A 25,222-nucleotide genomic window follows, 5' to 3' on the forward strand; every position below is an offset into this window, starting at 1 on the left:
CATAAAATAGTTAAAGTTGGAGAAACAATTTTTTTTCATTAAGATTTTCGATGGAACGGACAATATCTAAATGTGTCTATTTCATCGTTTACTTTATCAATGTAATAATGGAAACTAGCATTTTAACAAAATCGCTACTTACGGATTGAAGGTGTGAAGTGAAATTCTAGTTTATACATGTAATACATCTTATTAAATCATTTAGTTTTTGTTGTTATTGCAATAATTTATCTATTTCTTTCAAAGATGTGTTTGAAGTGCTTGAATGAGGACTAAAAGATAATCAAAAACAGTTTTCACTTGTAGAATATATTTTATTAATACTTTGGAAGTACTCATCTATTTGAGGAATGTCCATCAGATCATCTAAACAGATTACATATGTAAAGGAATATTTCTATTTTGGTTGCTCACTCAATTTTTTCAATAGAACGGTACTATAAACGACCGTCGTACAAGTGGAAATTTTAGCTTGCTATAAAACCAGGTTTTACTCACCATTTTCTTCGATAATTGACTGTACAAGTCAAGAATATGACGGTTGTTTTCCTTTTGTTCCGTTAGTTGATAAAGGCTCACGCATGATTTTGTCATTTTTTTTATGGACTACCCCTTTTTTGAATTGCCTTAGAGTTTGGTATTTTATTGATACTTGTTTAACGTTGCAATTAATGTCGTCGTGAGAGATTTGTGAACATTTATACATATAAAGAAAAATTCAGTAGAATGCGTTTGCTTGTAATTTATATTAAAATTAAACATATTAACGTATTCAGTTCGTTACATTTACTAGCGCTTTCACTGCTTTCATTGATCTTCAGGTACAATGTGACTTGTATATACACGTATTTATATATATTTAACATATGTAGAACTGTATTGAATTTGGTCAACCATGACAAAATGTACCAAAATCGCCTACCTTCAGTAAAATAATTTACGACATCTCGAATCAATAAAAGCCGGAACATGTAATGCGAAAAGTTAATCGTTTTGTCACTGAAAATAGATTTAAGAACAAATTTAAAAGACATAAACTATTCAAAGATACCAGGATTAAAATTCTGTACGCAAGACGTGCGTTTCGTCTAAATATTACTCATGTGTGACGCTCGAATCAAAACAGACACTTTAAAGTAATGTACCACCCTTGTCAATAGTTGCAGTCCAGTGTTTGAGTCAACTTTTTTTGTTGTTGTTGTTTGTTTCCACTTTTATCAAGAAATCTAGAAGGACTTTGTCTCAAAAGATGCAATAATAATGTTTCTTTGTACTCGATTAAAAATGAGAGTAAATTGCATTAAACAAATACTTTAGATCCGAACCCTTGAAAATATCGTTGTGGTAAGTGAAACAGACATACAGGTTACCATAATTCAATTCAGTTATCCATAAATGATCATTCGTATTTTTGAAACCACCCTATACATGTGACCTTTCGGTGCCGTTGTCAATCCAGAAATGTAGATTTCAAGTGAATAATTCTATTAAATTGATAATGACGCTTGACCGAGCTATGTATGGACTCATCAATTTTTAGTATATTAAGTTCAAAGAAAGGTCACTGTAAAACAAAGACAAATCGAGGAAACAAAAAAAACAAAAAAAAAAAACTGAGGGAACCGCATGGCACAAAAAAAAAGGCAAGACTAAGTTCGTCAACACGGTAAGCGTCTCCTTTGCAGGCATCATCCGCCTTGTGATTTCTCACATAGTAAAAATTTCTATTACTGATACTAGAAGGACTGCTCATACCTTGATTTTTTCCTCAATATTGACACAGATGGACGACTTCACGCTAACATCTATGACAAACGGGATGATTTCAACTTCCCAATAATCAATATCCCAGCAGTAACATACCCTCTGCCCCGTCGTATGGTGTTTACATATCTCAATTGATACATTATGCTCGTGCATGTTCACACTATACGGACGTCATATGCAGGAGTGTGCTCCTTACGCAGAAACTACTCCAACAGAGTTATGAGAAGGAAACATTAAAAATCACACTCCGTAAATTTTATGGACATCATCACGAATTGGTCGATCTATACGATATGTCAGTGTCTAAACTAACTAAAGACATTGTTACAACGTCTTAGATTGTGGTTTATCATGTACGTCGTCTGGTCCACTTAGTACGTGACCTATTCCCGAATATGACTGTTCTGCCGAGTGTGAATTCGCATTGCTTTACGACGTGTCTCGGTATTTTCGGTACATTTCACATATGTCTAATTTGTCAGTATAGTCGAGTTTTTCGTGGTTCGTGGTTCGTGTACAGTGTTTTTGTTTTATGTTGTTTATTTTCAAGTGAGTTTACTGTGTGTCGTTTTGAGGTATACACGAACATATCATTTCATGTATATCTAATACAACCCCGTGGCTCTTCAGATGAAAGCTAAATTAGTACATTTAGCGAATTACAAAGATTTATCAAAACAACGAAAAGCTGAAAATATTATTTATAATTTTTGGAAAATGAATATTATATCACAATAGTGTGTTCTATATTTCACGTCACGTCTATATATTTGTTGATTGGCAAACAAAGTGTCCCCTAACTGTTATAATGTACTGTAGATAAATAAGTTTAAATGCATCAATATGTTGAATGATACCCATGTCAAGCTTTTATTTCTTTTCTGTTATTGATTTTTCTAGCATTTAATGTTGATACAACTAATTCCTTGCAACATTAAAATAGGCAAAATTCGTAATGAGGTGGTAGAGGTTTATAAAATACACAACTCGTTGAGAGGAGTGAATTTTTTTTTCTTGCATGATAATAGTTTCTTAACATGTTTATTGTGTTCCTCTTCCGCAATTCAAATTGTAAATTCACCATAAAACATTTGTCCCTTAACCATGTTAACAAAGAAAAAACGTTAAATGAAGGAGAGTCATTACACCCAAAATTTTTATGATATTTAAACAACTTCTTAAATTATTTATTCTTGACGTTTTTAGATTGTTAGACGTTTTCAATTCAGCTATTTGTGCTAACTGAAGCTTGCGACAGTTGTCAAAAGGTGTTAGGTATTTGAAAATTTGTCATATAAAAATATCATGAAGGGTTTAGGATCAAAGCTAATTAACAATCACATATTATACTCATAATGGTGATGAACATGTTCCTTTTGTTCTATAGGAGAAATCATTTATCATACTCCAAAATTTATCTAAATATTTTTGGTGATTCTATTGTAGCACTGTTTAATTTATGGCTTTACGGTCACTTTTATAAAATGGTTGCCCGATACAATATGTCTCTGTCTGAACCCATTAATGTGATGTTTTCGCGCTTAATATATTCCAAAATCAAAATACACATTTTGACTGAGTGTGGATTAGGATGATGCATGTATCGCAGGAGACGCTTAGCCTGATAACGCATCCGGTTATAAAAATTTATTCAGTACTCGGAGTACAAAACTTAGGATTGAAACACCAAATCAAGTATTTTGATTGGTTGATTTGTTGGTCTGAGAAAGATAATCGTACTCAACATTTTATGACGCTGTATAGCTCCTGTTTGATTTCAGTTGATTCCCTATGTTTTTGTGTTTCACCTTTATTTGTATTTATGTAATGTATACATCGTTACACTACTGTTGTCCCTAATTTATTGAGATGTAGACCTAAAATATTGCAAGTACAATAAAGATCAAGTTGATTAAAAACATATAATCGTTCAACGATAGCTCACCTAGTAGTTGTTCGGTCATCAAAACATTATCTTACTTGAAATTTTATTATTGTTATAATTATTAAAAATAGTGCAATTGAAATTCAATGGTTGTTCATTTAATTCCCTTTGAAGGTATTTTATAGATAGTCGGTGTTAATGAACCAACAAATTCGTGTCTTCTTTTTTAAAGTACAATGACAAACATAAAAAAAGTTGTCAAAATGCTGAACGAAAAATTAGATATTTCCAGTGGATCTGAATTAGATCTAAATTGTTTACTTATGTACAAGTCTTTTTTCGTCTTCTCTAGGTAATAAAAAGTAAAATTATAACACAAATACCGAACTCCAAGGAAAATTCAAATCTGAAAGTCCCTTGTCAAATGGCAAACTCAAAAGCACATAAAACGAATGGAAAAACAACTGTCATATTCCTGACTTGGTACAGGCATTTCCTTATGTAGAATATGGTGGATTTAACCTGGTTTTATAGGTAGATAAACCTCTCACGTGTATGACAGTCACATGAAATTCCATTTTATCGACAACAACGTGTGAACAAAACAAATAGACATAATAGGTAAAAATGTAAAAAAATAGGGGAACAGCATTCAACATTGAGTTATAATCTTAATCACTGTAAAAACAAACAAATATGTCAACAAATAAAAACAAAATGGCATATAGACAAAGCACATAAGCAAAAATGAAAGACAAGAATACAAAAAATGACCAAAGCACAACAATACATTGGCGGGATGCATAAGTACAGAGCCACGCCAAAAGGATATTATCAAAATTGGACTAAACAGTAAAGGTTAATAATTGACATAGACAAATAAAAGAACACTATAACATGTAATTGAGATGATAAATAACGTCAGTATCAATAATCTTTACTTCAAGACCATCATGTATTATTTGTGAAGTTGATACGGAATATTTATCAACAAGGTCTTGGTATCTTCCGATGAACTTTTTTTAGTCTGAGTAGCAGCTGCAAGCTCTTGAATACCGAATGAGTTGGAAAATGTATATCCCGTATGCAGGTGAAGATGGTATATTGCAACTAAGGTGAGAGAAATTGATAATTTCAAAATTAAAGTTGTCTCGTTTGTCATAGATTCTGGTACTGAGATGACCGCCTATGTCAAATTTGAGGTATAAGTCTAAAATTGAGGCGGAGGAAGCCGTGTCTGTTGTTTCTTTAATTTCTAGTTCTGGAGGATATATTAATGGAACCCAATCAGAAAAGTATGTCTAGTTACAGGAAAGAAGATCATCAATATATCTGAATGTGAAATTAAATAATCGGGCTTCTTTGATCTTCTTGTTTTTGACTGTGTTTGAAGGAACCCTGAATCGTATGAAAATGAGAAGAGGTCGGCAAGGAGAAACGCACAGCTCGTTCCCATAGGATTGCCGACAATTTGTTGAAAAAGTCTACCTCCAAATTAAAAAAATATGTTGTCAATAAGAAATTCAGGATACTGATCACTTGTTCCTCTTTGTAGCATGTTTTATTTTACCTTTTTGTTCACTATTAACAAAATATTTCGTATGGTATCACAAAGTAGTAAATTTATAGCGTATGCTACCATTTTTATATTCAAAAGTGTTGTGGATTATTTCTTTTAGACGATTTTTCAATTTCACATGGAGAATGATGGTATACTGAGTTGGAAAATCAAAAGTTTTGATAGAATTAATTCCAGAGAAAGATCGAGATTTAAAATTATCCAGAAGTTCTTTAGAGTTTTTTTTAGAATCCACATATGGTTAAAACCACTACATATTTATAAGGACAGTATCACTCAATTTATATTCATTTGTGATTTAACTTAGGGAATAATTAATACATTTATTGAAAATTGAATTTATACGTTCTAAATTAGTGATAAAGGAACGTGGCACTGTTAATCTTAAATACATAATCAAACGTAAAAGTCATTTTCATTCAAAACCTGTCACGTTAACGTAGTGGGTGATGAAGTAACTTTACTTTGGAAATGAATTTAACCTGTGAAAATTAAATAAATCGATTGTTTATGCAGCAATTTCATCAGACCCAAACGAAAAAGGAAAATGTTCCGAAAAGGTTGTAATCATTATATTTCACTTTAAGCCATTTTCTGTCATTGCCAGAGTTAATTACAACATAGTGTCCAACTTACATCTATTATGAAACTCTTTGGAAATAAAATAAAACGGAATAGCCATGTCATCAGCCAATTTACCTTTTTTCTAATTTGTCCTTGAACAGTATTTTCTAATTCTTTAACCTTTTAGATGATTGAAAGTTTTTGTTCCAAAGCAAAAATAAACAGCCATTAAATTTATTCAACAGTCGTAAATAAGACAAGGACTGGAACACGATGAAAAAGGCGTTAGATTGGATAAAACTTCATATGTTTTATACGAAAATTGGAGTGAAAAATAATAAGAAATATATGAAATCCTAACGGTTTTAATCTAGGTGAACATTTCTTGCTTGATATGCATTACTTGACAGATGTTTATAATTTAAAATTTTACGTTTAACTATCCGCAAAATTTAAATACACGAATGAAGCAACATAAAACTGTACAAACATCTATAATACTAAAATCACGAGGTCCAATTTGTTAGCCGTCATTACGTAAACACGACGAATCAAAGAATTCAACTTTATATAAAACGTATACAGGACAATGGTGTTGATTACAAATTATACCAGTCCAGGCCCTTTTGTTTTCCACATGATTAATATTGCCAATAATTAACAAGTTCCGAGTCAAATCCGATACCGATACCAATAGTATATGTCACATGTATGTATGTTCTGTATCTTCCTCCTTTAATAAGAGCACTACCACAGCTCATGGTGTGAAGGAGGACATTTAATACACTGTATCGGTACAGATTAAATGTGAGTTTTTGCCTACCCGGTTTCCCAGCCTGGACGTGACTGGTCTTACTGCCAGAAATTTAACCTTCCTCCAAACAATAAGTACAATGCAATAAAACATACGAACACTCACCCACCGGATTCGCCTATTAATAAAGTATAAAATATGCAAAGTATAAAATCAATTATATACAAAATAAGGGACAAGGTCTCCCGAGTGTCGCACAAATGCCATGGCAACGAACAGAAAACCGGTTAGGACATACTTGGATTCCTGAAACAAATTTGACAAAGCAATTTCAAAGATGTTGAAGAATTCTCTCTGCAAAAATGTTCACGTCCGCTCTCAACGGCATGAACCAACATTCCCGGTTGTAGTAAGAAAACAAGGACGGGTCTAAACTGAAAGACTTTGAAAGCAGAGAACACTGTGCACCTTTTAATCCGCATGACTTATTCAGATGGCAATATGAATACTAAAATCCAGGCTTAAAATAAGTTGTAGGTCACTGACCCGCGGGTGTGTTCTAGTAGGTATTAAAAAGAGCAATGCTAAAAAGTTAGTATCGCATTGATCTTACAATATGACGAAAATTAAACCCTATTCAAGACTCTGGACATGAATAATGCATTTTGCATACCCTGAGATATATTCAGAAGTTATTTTTAAAGAACAATATCCCGATTTCGAATGTAAATATACATCATACATACTTCTGTTTGCTGTTTAGTAATATTGTTACAAAATTTCTACTTGTGATTCCATTAGAACTTGAAGTGTTAACATTTGAAAATTCTCTTTAAGTGGTATTGATATCAATATTTTCCATTTTTTAAATATATTACACCGGAAATACACAATTTGCCAAATACAGATGCAAATGTAGATACAATATAGTTTATTTAAATCGGGAAAATGATACTTATTTCATGTGGTGCAGAAATTTAAAAAGAATTGTATTGTACTTTTCTTGAATTTTCATAACTTAAAAAGGTTTTTTACAAAAATACAAAAAAATTTAGAAACCTAACCTGTGACGTCATTGTTGACTTTTACTCTACAAGTCATAACTTTATTGATTGATGTTTGTATTACACCACATCACCACAAAAGTCTGTATCGTGACGTGACCTGATTAAAAGACATGGCAGAAGATATCAAGGTGTCTTTCAAAACTCGTGTTACGAGGGGAACTGACAACGCCATGGCCAGACACGGAAAACTACGAAAAGAGAAACAAGTCCAGAAAACACTATATAGATTAATTTATTCAAAGATGTAATATTATAACATTTGTGCAATCCGGATAGTCGCTGGACTAACAAATGATTATTATCTAAGAGAGAGGCGAATGGTACCAAAGGGACAAAAGTCGAAATTAAACTGACAACGTCATGGCTAAAAAAGAAAAAAAAACCTACAAACAAAAAATAGTACACAAAACACAACATAGAAAACTAAAGACTGAGCACCACAAATCCGACCAAAAACTGGGGGTAATCGCAGATGCTCCGGAAGAGTAGGCAGATTCTGCTTCACATGTGGCAACTGTCATGTAGCTCATGTAGTACACACCCGCTTATAAGTCTAATTCAGTAGGTCACATTCGGGGAAAAGGGAAGGGATTGTAGTTAAACAATAAATAAGCAAGCAGTAGTATCATGGCGATTAAATTTGATAAATCAAAATTACGACTCGAGTAATATACAACCATAGGTCCAAACAAACACAGATACACAACATAAACATGTTTTTAACATTTAACTAAACATTTCAACGATTGACTACACAAAACTAAAGTTTTTCAAAGTCTCTTCCCGATTTGAAGTTGTGCAGGCAAATAAAAGTATAAACAACAGTATTTTGGAACAAAAACTTTAAATCATCTAAAAGGTTAAAGAATTAGAAAATACTGTTCAAGGACAAATTAGAAAAAAGAAAAAATTGCTGATGACATGGCTATTCCGTTTTATTTATTTCCAAAGAGTTTCATAACAGATGTATGTTGGACACTATGTTGTAATTAACTCTGGCAGTGACAGAAAATGGCTTAAAGTGAAATATAATGGTTACAACCTTTTCGGAACATTTTCCTTTTTCGTTTGGGTCTGATGAAATTGCTGCATAAACAATCGATTTATTTAATTTTCACAGGTTAAATTCATTTCCAAAGTAAAGTTACTTCATCAACCACTACGTTAACGTGACAGGTTTTGAATTAAAATGACTTTTTACGTTTGATTATGTATTTAAGATTAACAGTGCCACGTTCCTTTATCACTAATTGAGAACGTATACATTCAATTTTCAATAAATGTATTAATTATTCCCTAAGTTAAATCACAAATGAATACAAATTGAGTGATACTGTCCTTTTAAATATGTAGTGGTTTTAACCATATGTGGATTCTAAAAAAAACTCTAAAGAACTTCTGGATAATTTTAAATCTCGATCTTTCTCTGAAATTAATTCTATCAAAACTTTTGATTTTTCAACCCAATATACCATCATTCTCCATGTGAAATTGAAAAATCGTCTGAAAGAAATAATCCACAATACTTTTAAATATAAAAATGGTAGCATACGCTATAAATTTACTACTTTGCGATACCATACGAAATATTTTGTTAATAGTGAACAAAAAGGTAAAATAAAACATGCTACAAAGAGGAACAAGTGATCAGTATCCTGAATTTCTTATTGACAACATATTTTTTGAATTTGGAGGTAGACTTTTTCAACAAATTGTCGGCAATCCTATGGGAACGAGCTGTGCGTTTCTCCTTGCCGACCTCTTCTCATTTTCATACGATTCAGGGTTCCTTCAAACACAGTCAAAAACAAGAAGATCAAAGAAACCCGATTATTTAATTTCACATTCAGATATATTGATGATCTTCTTTCCTGTAACTAGACATACTTTTCTGATTGGGTTCCATTAATATATCCTCCAGAACTAGAAATTAAAGAAACAACAGACACGGCTTCCTCCGCCTCATTTTTAGACTTATACCTCAAATTTGACATAGGCGGTCATCTCAGTACCAGAATCTATGACAAACGAGACAACTTTAATTTTGAAATTATCAATTTCTCCCACCTTAGTTGCAATATACCATCTTCACCTGCATACGGGATATACATTTTCCAACTCATTCGGTATTCAAGAGTTTGCAGCTGCTACTCAGACTAAAAAAAATTCATCGGAAGATACCAAGACCTTGTTGATAAATATTCCGTATCAACTTCACAAATAATACATGATGGTCTTGAAGTAAAGATTATTGATACTGACGTTATTTATCATCTCAATTACATGTTATAGTGTTCTTTTATTTGTCTATGTCAATTATTAACCTTTACTGTTTAGTCCAATGTTGATAATATCCTTTTGGCGTGGCTCTGTACTTATGCATCCCGCCAATGTATTGTTGTGCTTTGGTCATTTTTTGTATTCTAGTCTTTCATTTTTGCTTATGTGATTTGTCTTTATGCCATTTTGTTTTTATTTGTTGACATATTTGTTTGTTTTTACAGTGATTAAGATTATAACTCAATGTTGAATGCTGTTCCCCTATTTTTGACATTTTTACCTATTATGTCTATTTGTTTTGTTCACACATTGTTGTCGATAAAATGGAATTTTATGTGACTGTCATACACGTGAGAGGTTTATCTAGCTATAAAACCAGGTTAAATCCACCATATTCTACATAAGGAAATGCCTGTACCAAGTCAGGAATATGACAGTTGTTTTTCCATTCGTTTTATGTGTTTGAGCTTTTGAATTTGTCATTTGATAAGGGACTTTCAGATTTGAATTTTCCTTGGAGTTCGGTATTTGTGTTACAATTTTACTTTTTATTACCTAGAGAAGACGAAAAAAGACTTGTACATAAGTAAATAAGTTGATATTTAGATCTAATTCAGATCCACCGGAAATATCTAATTTTTCATTTAGCATTTTGACAACTTCTTTTATGTTTGTCATTGTACTTTAAAAAAGAAGACACGAATTTGTTGGTTCATTAACACCGACTATCAATAAAATACTTTCAAAGGGAATTAAATGAACAACCATTGAATTTCAATTGCACTATTCTTAATACTTATAACAATAATAAAACTTCAAGTAAGATAATGTTTTGATGACCGGACAGCTACTAGGTGAGCTATCGTCGAACGATTATATATTTTTGATTAACTTGATCTTTATTGTACTTGCAATATCTTAGGTCTAGATCTCAATAAATTAGGGACAACAGTAGTGTAACGATGTATACATTTCATAATTACAAATAAAGGTGAAACACAAAAACATAGGGAATCAACTGAAATCAAACAGGAGCTATACCGCGTCATAAAATGTTGAGTACGATTATCTTTCTCAGACCAACAAATCAACCAATCAAAATACTTGATTTGGTGTTTCAATCCTATTAAGTTTTGTACTCCGAGTACTGAATAAATTTTTATAACCGGATGCGTTATCAGGCTAAGCGTCTCCTGCGATACATGCATCATCCTAATCCACACTCAGTCAAAATGTGTATTTTGATTTTGGAATATATTAAGCGCGAAAACATCACATTAATGGGTTCAGACAGAGACACATTGTATCGGGCAACCATTTTATAAAAGTGACCGTAAAGTAAATTAAACAGTGCTACAATAGAATCACCAAAAATATTTAGATAAATTTTGGAGTATGATAAATGATTTCTCCTATAGTACAAAAGGAACATGTTCATCCCAATTATGAGTATAATATGTGATTGTTAATAAGCTTTGATCCTAAACCCTTCATGATATTTTTATATGACAAATTTTCAAATACCTAACACCTTTTGACAACTGTCGCAAGCTTCAGTTAGCACAAATAGCTGAATTGAAAACGTCTAACAATCTAAAAACGTCAAGAATAAATAATTTAAGAAGTTGTTTTAATATCATAAAAATTTTGGGTGTAATGACTCTCCTTCTTTTAACGTTTTTTCTTTGTCAACATGGTTAAGGGACAAATGTTTTATTGTAAAATTACAATTTGAATTGCGGAAGAGGAACACAATAAACATGTTAAGAAACTATTATCATGCAAGAAAAAAAAATTCCACCCCTCTCAACGAGTTGTGTATTTTATAAACCTCTACCACCTCATTACGAATTTTGCCTATTTTAATGTTGCAAGGAATTAGTTGTATCAACATTAAATGCTAGAAAAATCAATAACAGAAAAGAAATAAAAGCTTGACATGGGTATCATTCAACATATTGTTGCATTCAAACTTATTTATCTACAGTACATTATGACAGTTAGTGGACACTTTGTTTGCCTATCAACAAATATATAGACGTGACGTGAAATATAGAACACACTATTGTGATATAATATTCATTTTCCAAAAATTATAAATAATATTTTCAGCTTTTCGTTGTTTTGATAAATCTTTGTAATTCGCTAAATGTACTAATTTAGCTTTCATCTGAAAAGCCACGGGGTTGTATTAGATATACATGAAATGATATGTTCGTGTATACCTCAAAACGACACACAGTAAACTAACTTGAAAATAAACAACATAAAACAAAAACACTGTACACGAACCACGAACCACGAAAAACTCGACTATACTGACAAATTAGACATATGTGAAATGTACCGAAAATACCGAGACACGTCGTAAAGCAAAGCGAATTCACCATCGGCAAAACAGTCATATTAGGTCACGTACTAAGTGGACCAGACGACGTACATGGTAAACCACAATCTAAGACGTGGTAACAATGTCTTTAGTTAGTTTAGACACTGACACATCGTATAGATCGACCAATTCGTGATGATGTCAATAAAATTTACGGAGTGTCATTTTTAAAGTTTCCTTCTCATTACTCAGTTGGAGCAGTTTCTGCGTAAGGAGCACACTGTTGCATATGACGTCCGTATAGTGTGAACATGCACGAGCCTAATGTATCAATTGAGATATGTAAACACCAAACGACGGGACAGAGGGTATGTTACTGCTGGGAAATTGATTATATTGGGAAGTTGAAATCATCCCGTTTGTTGTAGATGTTAGCGTGGAGTCGTCTATCTGTGTCAATATTGAGGAAAAGATCAAGGTATGAGCAGTCCTTCTAGTATCATAATAGAAATTTTTACTATGAGAGAAATCACAAGGCGGATGATGCCTGCAAAGGAGACGCTTACCGTGTTGACGAACTTAGTCTTGCCTTTTTTTTTGTGCCATGCGGTTCCCTCATTTTTTTTTTTTGTTTTTTTTTTGTTTCCTCGATTTGTCTTTGTTTTACAGTGACCTTTCTTTGAACTTAATATACTAAAAATTGATGAGTCCATACATAGCTCGGTCAAGCGTCATTATCAATTTAATAGAATTATTCACTTGAAATCTACATTTCTGGATTGACAACGGCACCGAAAGGTCACATGTATAAGGTGGTTTCAAAAATACGAATGGTCATTTATGGATAACTGAATTAAAATATGGTCACCTGTATGTCTGTTTTACTTACCACAACGATATTTTCAAGGGTTCGGATCTTAAGTATTTTTTTAATGCAATTTACTTTCATTTTTAATCGAGTACAAAGAAACATTATTATTGCATCTTTTGAGACAAAGACCTTCTAGATTTCTTGATAAAAGTGGAAACAAACAGCAACAACAAAAAAAGCTGACTCAAACACGGGTCTGCAACTGTTGACAAGGGTTGAAAGTTAAATCAAACACTGGACTGCAACTATTGACAAGGGTGGTACATTACTTTAAAGTGTCTGTTTTGATTTGAGCGTCACAGATGAAACATATTTAGACGAAACGCACGTCTTGCGTACAGAATTTTAATCCTGGTATCTTTGAATAGTTTATGTCTTTTAAATTTGTTCTTAAATCTATTTTCAGTGACAAAACGATTTACTTTTTACATTACAAATTCCGGCTTATATTGATTCGAGGTGTCCTAAATTATTTTACTGAAGGTAGGCGATTTTGGTACATTTTGTCATGGTTGACCAAATTCAATACAGTTCTACATATGTTAAATATATATAAATACGTGTATATACAAGTCACATTGTACCTGAAGATCAATGAACGCAGTGAAAGCGCTAGTAAATGTAACGAACTGAATACGTTAATATGTTTAATTTTAATATTAATTACAAGCAAACGCATTCTACTGAATTTTTCTTTATATGTAAAAATGTTCACAAATCTCTCACGACGACATTAATTGCACATGTTAAACAAGTATCAATAAAATACCAAACTCTAAGGCAATTCAAAAAAGGGGTAGTCCATAAAAAAAATGACAAAATCATGCGTGAGCCTTTATCAACTAACGGAACAAAAGGAAAACAACCGTCATATTCTTGACTTGTACAGGCATTTATCGAAGAAAATGGTGAGTAAAACCTGGTTTTATAGCAAGCTAAAATTTCCACTTGTACGACAGTCGTTTATAGTACCGTTATATTGAAAAAAATGAGTGAGCAACCAAAATAGAATTATTCCTTTACATATGTAATCTGTTTAGATGATCTGATGGACATTCCTCAAATAGATGAGTACTTCCAAAGTATTAATAAAATATATTCTACAAGTGAAACCTGTTTTTGATTATCTTTTAGTCCTCATTCAAGCACTTTCAACACATCTTTGAAATAAATAGATAAATTATTGCAATAACAACAAAAACTAAATGATTTAATAAGATGTATTACATGTATAAACTAGAATTTCACCTCACACCTTCAATCCGTAAATAGCGATTTTGTTAAAATGCTAGTTTCCATTATTACTTTGATAAAGTAAACGATGAAATCGACACATGTAGATAGTGTCCGTTCCATCGAAAATCTTAATGAAAAAAAATTGTTTCTCAAACTTTAACTATTTTATGTTTTACAATCAAAAATTAGAAATTAAAAAACAACGTTTGAATCAATCAAACTGGCCTATTCATATACGCCACGTCCACAGAGTAGAATAAGTTATAAGTGTCGAACTTGACATGCTTGACAAAAAACAATAAACAAAATTGATAGAATTCACCTAATTTTTCTTATAATAGGTGTGTCTACCGGAAAGGAAATTATGTGTGGTAAAAAAAAGACGTCTGTGTATACTTCTTAGTATACAATACAAAAATGAAGTTTCCAATTTGTAAGACAGAGGCTAGTTTATCTATTCTTGCAGCTACTTATAAAACCCATTTAGATGTTAAATGATTCCCAATTTATAAAAATAGAATGCATCCGGCGAACACAGTTTAAATATTGTTCAAAATCAATACCGCATGCATAACAGCAACAACTGTTGACAAGAAGACAAGAAGCCTGAATAAGTTATCCAGAAAATATACAAGATGAATTTTATCAATGTAAGCAACAATAGTTAAATGTTTTTGTTATTCAGTAATTAAGTCTGTATATTACGACCTTAGAATAATTCTATTTATAACTTGTACCAATAGATAGTATATTTGAATCCCTGAACTAGTTTATAAAACTGCAATAGAATTGTTTGAAATATTTTTTTAAATAATGAACGAATTTCTAAATTGATTCTGCACTAGTTTATACTTTTGCACAATCAGACAAACTTGAAAACACAATTATATTTAATTTTCATTTCATTTCCAGATCCTTAAAGCTGCATTAATACACATCACATGTTGTATTGCATCCGTCAATAGTGCACCAACATGTACAGACTCTACAGACTTACAGGCTAAATTCAAAAGTATAAATGGAGGAGTGGATTACAGGACATTTTTTTTCACAGAAGGTTGGAAGCAAGACACACTGGACAATGATTTTACTCAACTGGTAGATCACGGAAAAAATAAAACTAAAATCGACTGTCCTTCAACATTTTTAAAAGGATCCAATCTCCCATTAATGGTACGTACATCATGCCCTTGGGTTTTAGAGAAAACACCATACAGTGCTGAAACATATCCCCATGAACACTATAGAGCTACTACTGAGTGTACTAAGTGTATAGATGCTTCTGGAGATCAGAAATGTTCACCAATTCAACAGAAAATCCAGATATTAACAAAAACCGGTTGTGAAAACGGATTTTATAAATATGAAGTAACAGATATCTATATTCCAGTAGCTTATGTATGTGAACAACCAAGAGAGATCGTAAATGATTTACAAATAACCACTGCCCGACCTCCAGCTGATGGACCAGAAGAAATGTAAGGTCCATGATATAAAACACATCCTTTCCAGAGTTATTGGAACAAATATTGTAATGTCCTATGGACATATATGGTTGTATTGTTATGATATTAAATTGTTAAATACTCTCATTAACGGTAATATTAGTGCAATATCCGTCCACAATCAAACATTATCTAACTAAAACTAGTCACTGCCTAAAACATATATGCTAGTAGGTTACTTATTTCAGGGAAAATCTTACTGATAGTTTTAAAGTAAGGCTTTTTTATTTTAAGTATAAGTGTGTGCAAGTGTGTATTTATCTTGTTTTTGATGTTGTTGTAATACACTTGTATATTTGTTCGAATTGTTATTAAATGAAACACTTTATCAATTTCATGCGTCCGAAGCTCTTTTCTGGATTTACTTTCATCAGAAACGCTTAAAGCCAAATGTTTGATACCCAAGGATGTATAAGAACCAAAACAGTTGAAGAGCTACATGACCAAAACGGGCCGTAAAATAAATGCCAAATCAATCTAAGGTCAACTTTGCCATATAGAGGGTTTTATGTATTCTGTTTTTAAAAAGATTCTACGAATGTATCAAATGTTTATAACTAATTGTGAAATATTCGTACCATAAGTTAATCATTAAATTAATACTGTTCGAATTTTAGTCAACGAAACAGGGTTGTATTTGTATATTGTTCAAATGTGATTGTCGTGTTAAGAACATTATATAAAGTTGTTCAATATCTGTAATAATTGTCCTACTGTAAAAGGCCAATGTACATGTAGATGCCCATATCATATCATAGGGAGGGATCAATCGTACTTTTCAAAAACTCACTCTGTTTCAAACAAAAAGTTCTCAGAAACTTACATTATCAAGATGCTTGATTTCTTGATTGACAACATATTTGTTACGTTTAGAGGACGGGTTTTTATAACAAACAACCGGCATTCCCAAGGGAACCAACTGTGCTCCTCTTCTTGCCAGCTTGTTCCTTTATTCATTTGAGGCTGACTTCATACAGGAGTTTCTTAGAAAGTAAGAAAAGAAGTTGACATTATCCTTTAACTTCACATTCCGCTATATAGATGATGTCCTTTCACTAAATAATTCAAAGTTTTGTGACTATGTTGAAATAAATTTGTAATGAGATTTTTCAAAAGATTTCCTTTAATTAAATATGAAAACTATTTTTGTGATAAGGTTGTGTGGAAGTGTAGTGTAGAGAGAAGAAAAATCATAACTTTCAACAGAATTAAATAGACCATCAAAGCACGTATTTTATCTAAAACCTCTAATGAATTTTTACACTCCATTTATTTTCATAAGCTTTATTACAAAAGTTAATATCAAGTTCTTTGATAGTAGTAAAGGAGGTAGTTAGAAGCACTGACAGATTAGTAGTAGAACACTTACTAGATGCGGAGATGAAACGGAATTTAAATGGTTGTTTGTGTAATTTAGGTAACCAGTACATAGTCGGGACTTTCAAATGTTCGGAAGAGGCTTTAAGCTGGGTAGAGGCAGTGATATGCTTTGACTCTCTGTGGAGCGTAAGGACTTGAATGTAGACGAATTGATAATTTCGTTTTGGAGAACTACTGTGTAGTATATGCGTCACATCACCACTATATTATTGGCTGCTTTGTCTGCCGGTACGAACACAAACCGCTTTGCGAGTAGTTGCAGTTTATTTTTTATTCTAGAAATGGGTATATCATTGACCCTACTATTAATTTCAGAATTTTTTTAAAAATGAGATATACCAATATCAACAGTATTCATAATTTTTTTCAAATAACTGTCTAGAGATTTTTTATCAGTTTTTTCTCGTTTACACCAATTTTTACAGTAGGCAGACAAAGCGTCTTTAATGACCTGTTTCCAATCTATTATAGATGGAGGACGATATTAAGGTCCTTTCTTAAGAAAAGTTTTTACCTCACGGTCTTCGACGATGTTGAGGTCTCCTGTAATGACATGACTATAGAGAACATATCTAAAACTAGATGTTTCCCAGTCTCAAGTGGAAGGAGCATTATTTTCTATATTGACGTCTGCTGTAACTGACGTATAATCAAAAAATAAACTTCTGCTGTTTTTTGTTATAAGAATACGAAATAATAGGTGGTTCTGTATTATCAAAATATGGAGGTATTTGACTATGGATGGTAGAGTCATTTAATATACTAGATAAGTTAATAAAATTAATACCTCTATTTATATATTTTAATTTAAGAAAATGCCGTTTATGATTTTCAGGTTTGTCGATACTAGGAAACAGCCTGTGATGACAAAAGGCTGTAATAATATTGGTGTATTCATACAACAGGCTAAAAAATGAATTTTTATCACACTCCTGAAAAATAGTTTACATAATACTTGATGTCTACCATTATTTTTTAATATAGATAAAAGATCAGCAAGTGTATAATTTATACGATGATTAATACGTTGATTACGGTTTTTGCGTTTACCATGAGACCTATTATTTCTTAGTCTTTTATCGGCAATATTAATAACATCGATAGAAGTTTTAGATATGTTCCCCTGTCCCAATATTTTGTCATTGAGACCGAGAGGATAAGCTGTTTGAAGTCTTTTTATCAAAAATAGTTCGCGAACTTCACGGGATTTTTCAAATTGCTTGTGTGATTGTCCTGGTTATTTCTGAACGGTTTCAAGTGGTTGGAATTTTATAAGTTTTAGATTATGATTATGCTTATCTAAATGTTCGGATATCAAACTTTTGAATTTTTTAGGTCTTCGAAAGCGGTTAAGGTGCTCTCGATTTCTTCTGTAATATTCTCATTCCGTTTGTCTCACATATTGAATACCACACTTAGGCTGGGTTCAAGTTACCACATATATAAGGTTTTGACTTTTTCAGGTAATGTCACAGGAAAAGGAGAGTAAAAATGCTCTCCCGTTCACTATTGACCTAACAGTATTTTGTGAAGTTAATCTAAAACAGGTAAGTCATTTTTTGGCATTGCACGGGAAAATTTGTGGATATCCACGTTCATTTTTTGTTTAACAATCTGGCTGCAGAGGCATTACAAATACGTTTGTTTAAGCACGTGGATATCCTAGAAGTTGGGTTGTTATTTAATTTCTTTCCATTACGTAAAATCATGATAATTTAAATAGGGGTATAGGCAAAAAAAAACCGGAGGATATAACATAGAATAAGGATCACACTTACGGAATAAGAAATAATAGGCAAAGCAGTAAAAGAACTCTTACAAAAACTGTTATAAAAAGCCCGACGTGAAGACTTAAGTGATACAAAACAGACATATAACAAACACAGGGCAAAAACAGAGATTGTAAGAAATCTAAGTAAAACCATAGCAGGGGGCAATAATAAAAATAGTATTTATTTATTTATAGATGAGTATTTATAAATCCAAACACCATAATATTTAATTAACAATTAAGAACAAATATATAATAAACATTTGAAAGCTCTCTCACAGGCAAATAACCCATAATTGTAAAATATAAGGGCATACACCACAAGCACGATAAGCTATTATAGGTTGCACTTCTGTAAATATAGACAATGCAATTTCCCATAGGAATCCCTTTATGGCTAAAACTGTGCCACTCTTACTATGAAAGTTTCGTAAAAAATTATATCCTAGAATGGAAAGTTGATATTCACTTCTATTTTATTCAAAGGTCAAAACATAGGGCTGTGCGACATATTTTCAACATTTATATGCCCCGAACTTCTAAGAGTTTTAACTTATACTAAAATTCTGTACTACCCTTCCCTTCACTTTGGGTCTTCCCCAGAAGTTACTATGTTTATTTATACCGGTAACATTCCCAAGTTATGTCTCTATGAGATGAAACATAGAGATCATAACTTGGAACCAGTATGTAAACAACACAAAATATCTATGAATATTATATATCCCCCCAAAAGAGGCGTGGTTTGTGATTCAGCTGTATTTACAAAGTGCAACCTATAAGCCATTTACGCTAAAATTATATTGATTTGTATTTCAAATAATCATTTATTTAACATTTATTTAAGGTTCTTTAAAGAATACAAGACATTATTTAAAGCTCGGGGTTTTCATTGACAGTTTTTTTCCTGATTTATATATATATATATATATATATATATATATATTTAGGTTAGGATATGATAAAGTTCAACCGTTAGTGTCAGGAAAGTCAGTTAGTCTTTTTTTTTATTCTTTGATCTGATTCTAAACATGTATAAAACGAATTTTTTTTTCAATAACATAGTGTTTGTATATAAACATGACGATTCTGACGCTATTTTAATTATTTCTTTTTAAGAATGTAACTGAAATTAAATCTTGAGCAATAATCCCAAAAATAAATGACGAAAACAATCATCTATTCATTACTAAACAGTCCAACAGTTTGAATTTTTTTTTTTTTTTTTTCGATCTCGCAATTTTTTCCCCTCTGTTGGGTATTTAAGCTTATCACAACCGAAACGAGAAAAAAACACACGTGCTTGTCTTTGAATCATGACTGAAAAGAAGAAAACGCATGTTGAAATTTCAGTAGAGGAACAACTACTAATTGCAAGGGGATATGTAAATAACAGATGCAATTGGCCATCTGTTTACGCAGAAGTCAAAAAGGCCATGGAAAGATTGCCAGAAAAATGCCAAGCTCTTTACAAAGATGGACCATTTGAGAAGATAAAAAGAAGAATGTCGGATCAATTAACAAAGTTGGCATTTAAAGATCCAGTCTCTATACAAAACGAAAAACTGAGGCGGTTTATTGCTGAAATAAAAACAAATGATAGGCGATACACTAAAAAATGTCATCCAAACGAAAAGAGACCTAAAGCGAAATACCAAAAGGTAGTTTTCTATATATAAGTTAAAGTTTCAAGTTTTAAGAAAAGGTATCGAAGCTCATAACCACCATCTGTTTTTAAGTTTCATCATGAAAATTCAAGAAATGTTGAAAATTTAAGAAAATGTGTTGAAAATATGTTGAAAATTCAAAAAACATTTTTTTTTAATTTTCAAGAAACTATGCTTAAATTTAAAATAAACTATGTTTTAAAAATTCAAGAAAAAATGCTGAAAATTCAAAAAACTATTTTGAAATTTTAAGAAACTGCTCTGTATTTTCAAGAAACTTTCATGATAATTTAATAAAATCTGTTTAAATTTCCTGAAAAAAATAGTATTTGAAATTTCAACATATTTTCTTAAATTCCACTCAGTTTCTTGAATTTTAAACTTAGATTCTTGAAATTGCAACGTTATTACTCGAGTTTTCAAAATCACAAAAAACAACACATTTGAATCCCCTCTTTCTCTAGAAATATCCCGGACCCCCCCCCCCCCCTCCCCCCCCCCCCCCCTCATCTCAAAAGCTGGATGCTTAGAGAAGATCACTGGTAACAGCTACAAATTGCAGATAAAAATAAGGGTTTTCTATCTGTTTTCATGAATAATGTGTGCATACATGTAACACTCGTCACCCTGTATAATAATTTGTGTTAAATAAATAATATTCAATTTACTGGTAAGTTGGGTTTTCTTTATTACAGAGGTAGTGGTGAGCTTGAAGCTGATAATAGGAAAGTTGCGATTCCAATAGATGATGAGATGGATGCTGTTCCAAATGATTAGGCGGCGTTGAATCATGATCAGGCGGTGGTGAATAATGATCAGGCGGTGGTGAATCACGATCAGGCGGTGGTGAAAAATTATCAGGATGTGGTGAATAATGATCAGGCGGTGGTGAATAATGATCAGGTGGTGTTGAATAATGATCAGGCGGTGGTAAATAATGATCAGGCTGTGGTGAATTATAATCAGACATTGGTGAATAATGATCCGGCGGTGGTGAATAATGATCAGGCGGTGGTGAATAATGATCAGGCGGTGGTGAATAATGATCAGGCGGTGGTGAATTATAATCAGACATTGGTGAATAATGATCCGGCGGTGATGAATAATGATCAGGCGGTGGTGAATTATAATCAGACATTGGTGAATAATGATCCGGCGGTGGTGAATTATAATCAGACATTGGTGAATAATGATCCGGCGGTGGTGAATAATGATCAGGCGGTGGTGAATTATAATCAGACATTGGTGAATAATGATCCGGCGGTGGTGAATTATAATCAGACATTGGTGAATAATGATCAGGCGGTGGTGAATAATGATCAGGTGATGTTGAATAATGATCCGGCGGTGGTGAATTATAATCAGACATTGGTGAATAATGATCAGGGGTTGTAGACTAATGATCAGGCGGTGTTGAATAATGATCCGGCAGTGGTGAATATTAATCAGGCGGTGGAAAATAACGATCAGGCGGCGAATGAAAATGTACAACAGGACAATCAAAACAACTACCCAACCCCACCAAAGGGGAAACCTATTTCAGAACTTGCAAGAGATGCATATGAAAAGTATATAAAGATGCAGGAACGTGTACCGCAATTCGAAGATATAATGTCGAAGTGTATGGACAATTTTTTGTCTATGTAAAATGATTTTAATATGATTGATTTATACGAAATCTCTTTGTTTTTTGTTTGCCAGCTTTTTAGATATAAATCAACGGTAGAATCGTTTGAAAATAATGGATTTATTTAAATTTAATAGGTGTTCAGTTTACATAGAACGAAGCAGTCAAGGTTGTCGTTGTATAAGGATATATGATGTTAATTTTCAAGAGAGTGTACGAGTAGTCTAACTCGGAATAAATTAAAGACGGGTTTCTTGTTTGCTCTAGTTAAGTATATACAAGTTTTTATGCTCTGCTTTATTAAATGATGAAAATCTACAGGTATGATAAAGATTAACCAAAGAGGACAATTTGATTGCCGAGGAGGTAGATTTTTTGTGACTTGAAAAGGTTTTATTTCAATGTTTCGGGATTTTGAAAATTTAATTTTAATTTTTAAAAGATAAAATGTTTGTTGCGGAAAGAATGAGAGAAAAAATGCTTTTCCACCTTCGGTATCAATGTTTGTTTCAAACAAAACAAAAACAACACATAAGGACATACTTATTTAAAATCTCAATCCAACCACCCGGAATAAAAGTCCTAAAGTATTATCAGTTCACAACTAATTATGTTTTTCTGTTGGCATTATCAGATTTAAAGATTAATGTCGACAAACGGTTTTGCCAAAATCAAAACAAAAAGTCGATCATATGGGGTGATTGTACATGGTACAAAAAGGATATATTGTATTGTGTCGTATTTAATTGCATTAAATAGTTCTTGTGAACTCTTAAAAAGTTGTCATATTCCGACTTCGTGACGTTGAAAAGTATGATTGGACATTGGTATGAGCTGACCCGAACTTATTAACTTCTGTTTGATCCGAATTAAATTTAGTTTGACAAGAAACTGTTGACATTTCAAGAAACTATGTTGAAAATTTTAGAAAATATGTTGAAATATCATGAAACAAGTTTCTTCAAATTTAACATAGTTTCTTGCTTTTATGGCTCGCGGCTTATATTTTGATTTATCATATACTTGTAGAAAATAATGGTATAATTGTACCCCTTGATAAAACTAATTTATACATCTATTTATTCAATAAATTTGAAGAATTGTCTTAGCCGTGTGATATGACTTTTGTTATCAACTGCTTCCGGTATATATCAACTGTTTCCGGTTTATATTAACTGCTTCCGGTTATTATCGCATGCCTTTCTTTAACGTAATCGCAAAGCATTTCGACGTCATTCTGCAAATTCCGGAAAAAAAACCTCAGTGGTACATTTAAGTGAAAAACATAGCTAAGTAGAATAACAGAAGGAATATTAGGAAACGGGAAAATATATTATTAAAAAACGCAAAACAAATATTACAATAAATGAATTTTATAACGTTTTAAAAAAGTTTTCATGTCTGTATGGCTCCTGCTGAAGTATATGATAAAAACATAACATGTCATTTTTCATATCAGACCACTTATCAGCCCATGGTCGGCTCTCGGGCTGATATCATGACCTAGGACTGATAAGGGGTCTGATATGAAAAATGCCATGTTATAATCTATATATATCAATGTGCAAACTATATAGTTAAAGTAAGGAGCCCTGTTGGTCTCATACAGATATAGAGTTGTGGTTTTTCAAGTCAAGCGCTGAAGATGTAAAGTCCAGTGCCGCAGATCTAAAGTCAAGTGCTGTAGATGTAAAGTCCAGCGCTGTAGATGCAAAGTCCAGCGATGTAGATCTAAAGTCCAGCGCTGTAGATCTAAAGTACAGCGCTGTAGATCTAAAGTCAAGCGCTGTAGATCTAACGTCTAGCGCTGTAGATGTAAAGTCCAGTGCTGGAAATGTAAAGTGCACTTTACATCTGCAGCGCTGGACTTTAAATATCCAGCGCTTGACTTAACATCTCCAACGCTTTACTTTAGATCTACATCTACAGCGGTAGACTTTACATTCCAGGCGCGCTGGACTTTAAAAACCACAACTCTATATCTGCATGAGACAAACAGGGCTCTGTATTAAAGAGATATAGACTAAGTATACTGTCAGTGAACACACCTTTGATAGTGACGAAGATCATAGAAAGTTATTTTATGTTGGTATTAAGATCAAAATATGAGTAAACTATAAGTCACAGCTATGAATTTAAGGATGGTCCGTTTAAAGTTGTTAATTACATTTTATGCAGGAAAGGCTGCAAAGGTTTTGCGTGGATTTATAGGCCAAATAAGACTAATATATCGGCAGTGCACATGGCCTTAGCTAGTTCTGAAAGTTCAAACAAAGTAGAGTAATCTTATCCTATCCTATTTTGTGGACAAATAACAAAAAATGACTTTCGAAAGTCAAAGAGAAATGAAATTTTGTCACTTCATTAACAAAGGTAGTAAAAAAGGTCTAATACAAAAACTCGTTAACCATAACACATTTTTCATATATCCTGATTCATGTTGATACATGTATAAGTTTGATAAAAAAAAATATATTTAATAAAAACGGATAAAGAGATAAGATGTCGGTTAAGACATTTTAATTCCTTTATTCATCCCCACATTCATTCGATAGTATTCAATAATAAATATTAGGAACCACTCCTAACAGTAAGAAAAGACGGCATGTTTATGCTTTCTTTGATATATATGTCGTAAACACCGCTATTTATTCATTTGTTTTTAAATGATTTTTGGGGAATTAGTTACAGACATATAAAGGTGCACTCGATATATCGTAAAGTAATAGAGTTTTTTGTATTCTTATTGAAAGTATGAGTGCTACAGCACCAACAAAACTGATAGTCACATAGTTATTAACATGTACATTTTTTTTTAAAAATACATGCCCATAATAGATAGAAACAAATAGGAAATAAAAACAGAAGAAAATTTAAAAAACATGCCATAAAAGCTCAACGAAAACAATAAACAAGAAAAGAAAACGAATTATATTTATA

General features: G+C 32.2%; 2 protein-coding genes across 2 annotated transcripts; one reads left to right on the forward strand and one right to left on the reverse strand.

The window, feature by feature from the left end:
- The first annotated feature begins 14,967 nt into the window (after positions 1 to 14,967).
- LOC127711568 (uncharacterized) lies at positions 14,968 to 15,814 on the forward strand. The gene is made up of 2 exons (XM_052217662.1): positions 14,968 to 14,982; positions 15,245 to 15,814. Exons 1-2 carry the CDS (start codon positions 14,968 to 14,970, stop codon positions 15,812 to 15,814), a joined length of 585 nt encoding a protein of 194 aa, XP_052073622.1.
- A 5,505-nt stretch (positions 15,815 to 21,319) lies between these two features.
- LOC127712961 (uncharacterized) lies at positions 21,320 to 22,024 on the reverse strand. The gene has a single exon (XM_052219545.1). It carries the CDS (start codon positions 22,022 to 22,024, stop codon positions 21,320 to 21,322), a length of 705 nt encoding a protein of 234 aa, XP_052075505.1.
- Positions 22,025 to 25,222: the final 3,198 nt, after the last annotated feature.

Source organism: Mytilus californianus, unplaced genomic scaffold (genome assembly GCF_021869535.1).
Source record: "Mytilus californianus isolate M0D057914Y unplaced genomic scaffold, xbMytCali1.0.p SCAF_8, whole genome shotgun sequence".
NCBI classification, from domain to species: Eukaryota; Metazoa; Mollusca; class Bivalvia; order Mytilida; family Mytilidae; genus Mytilus; species Mytilus californianus.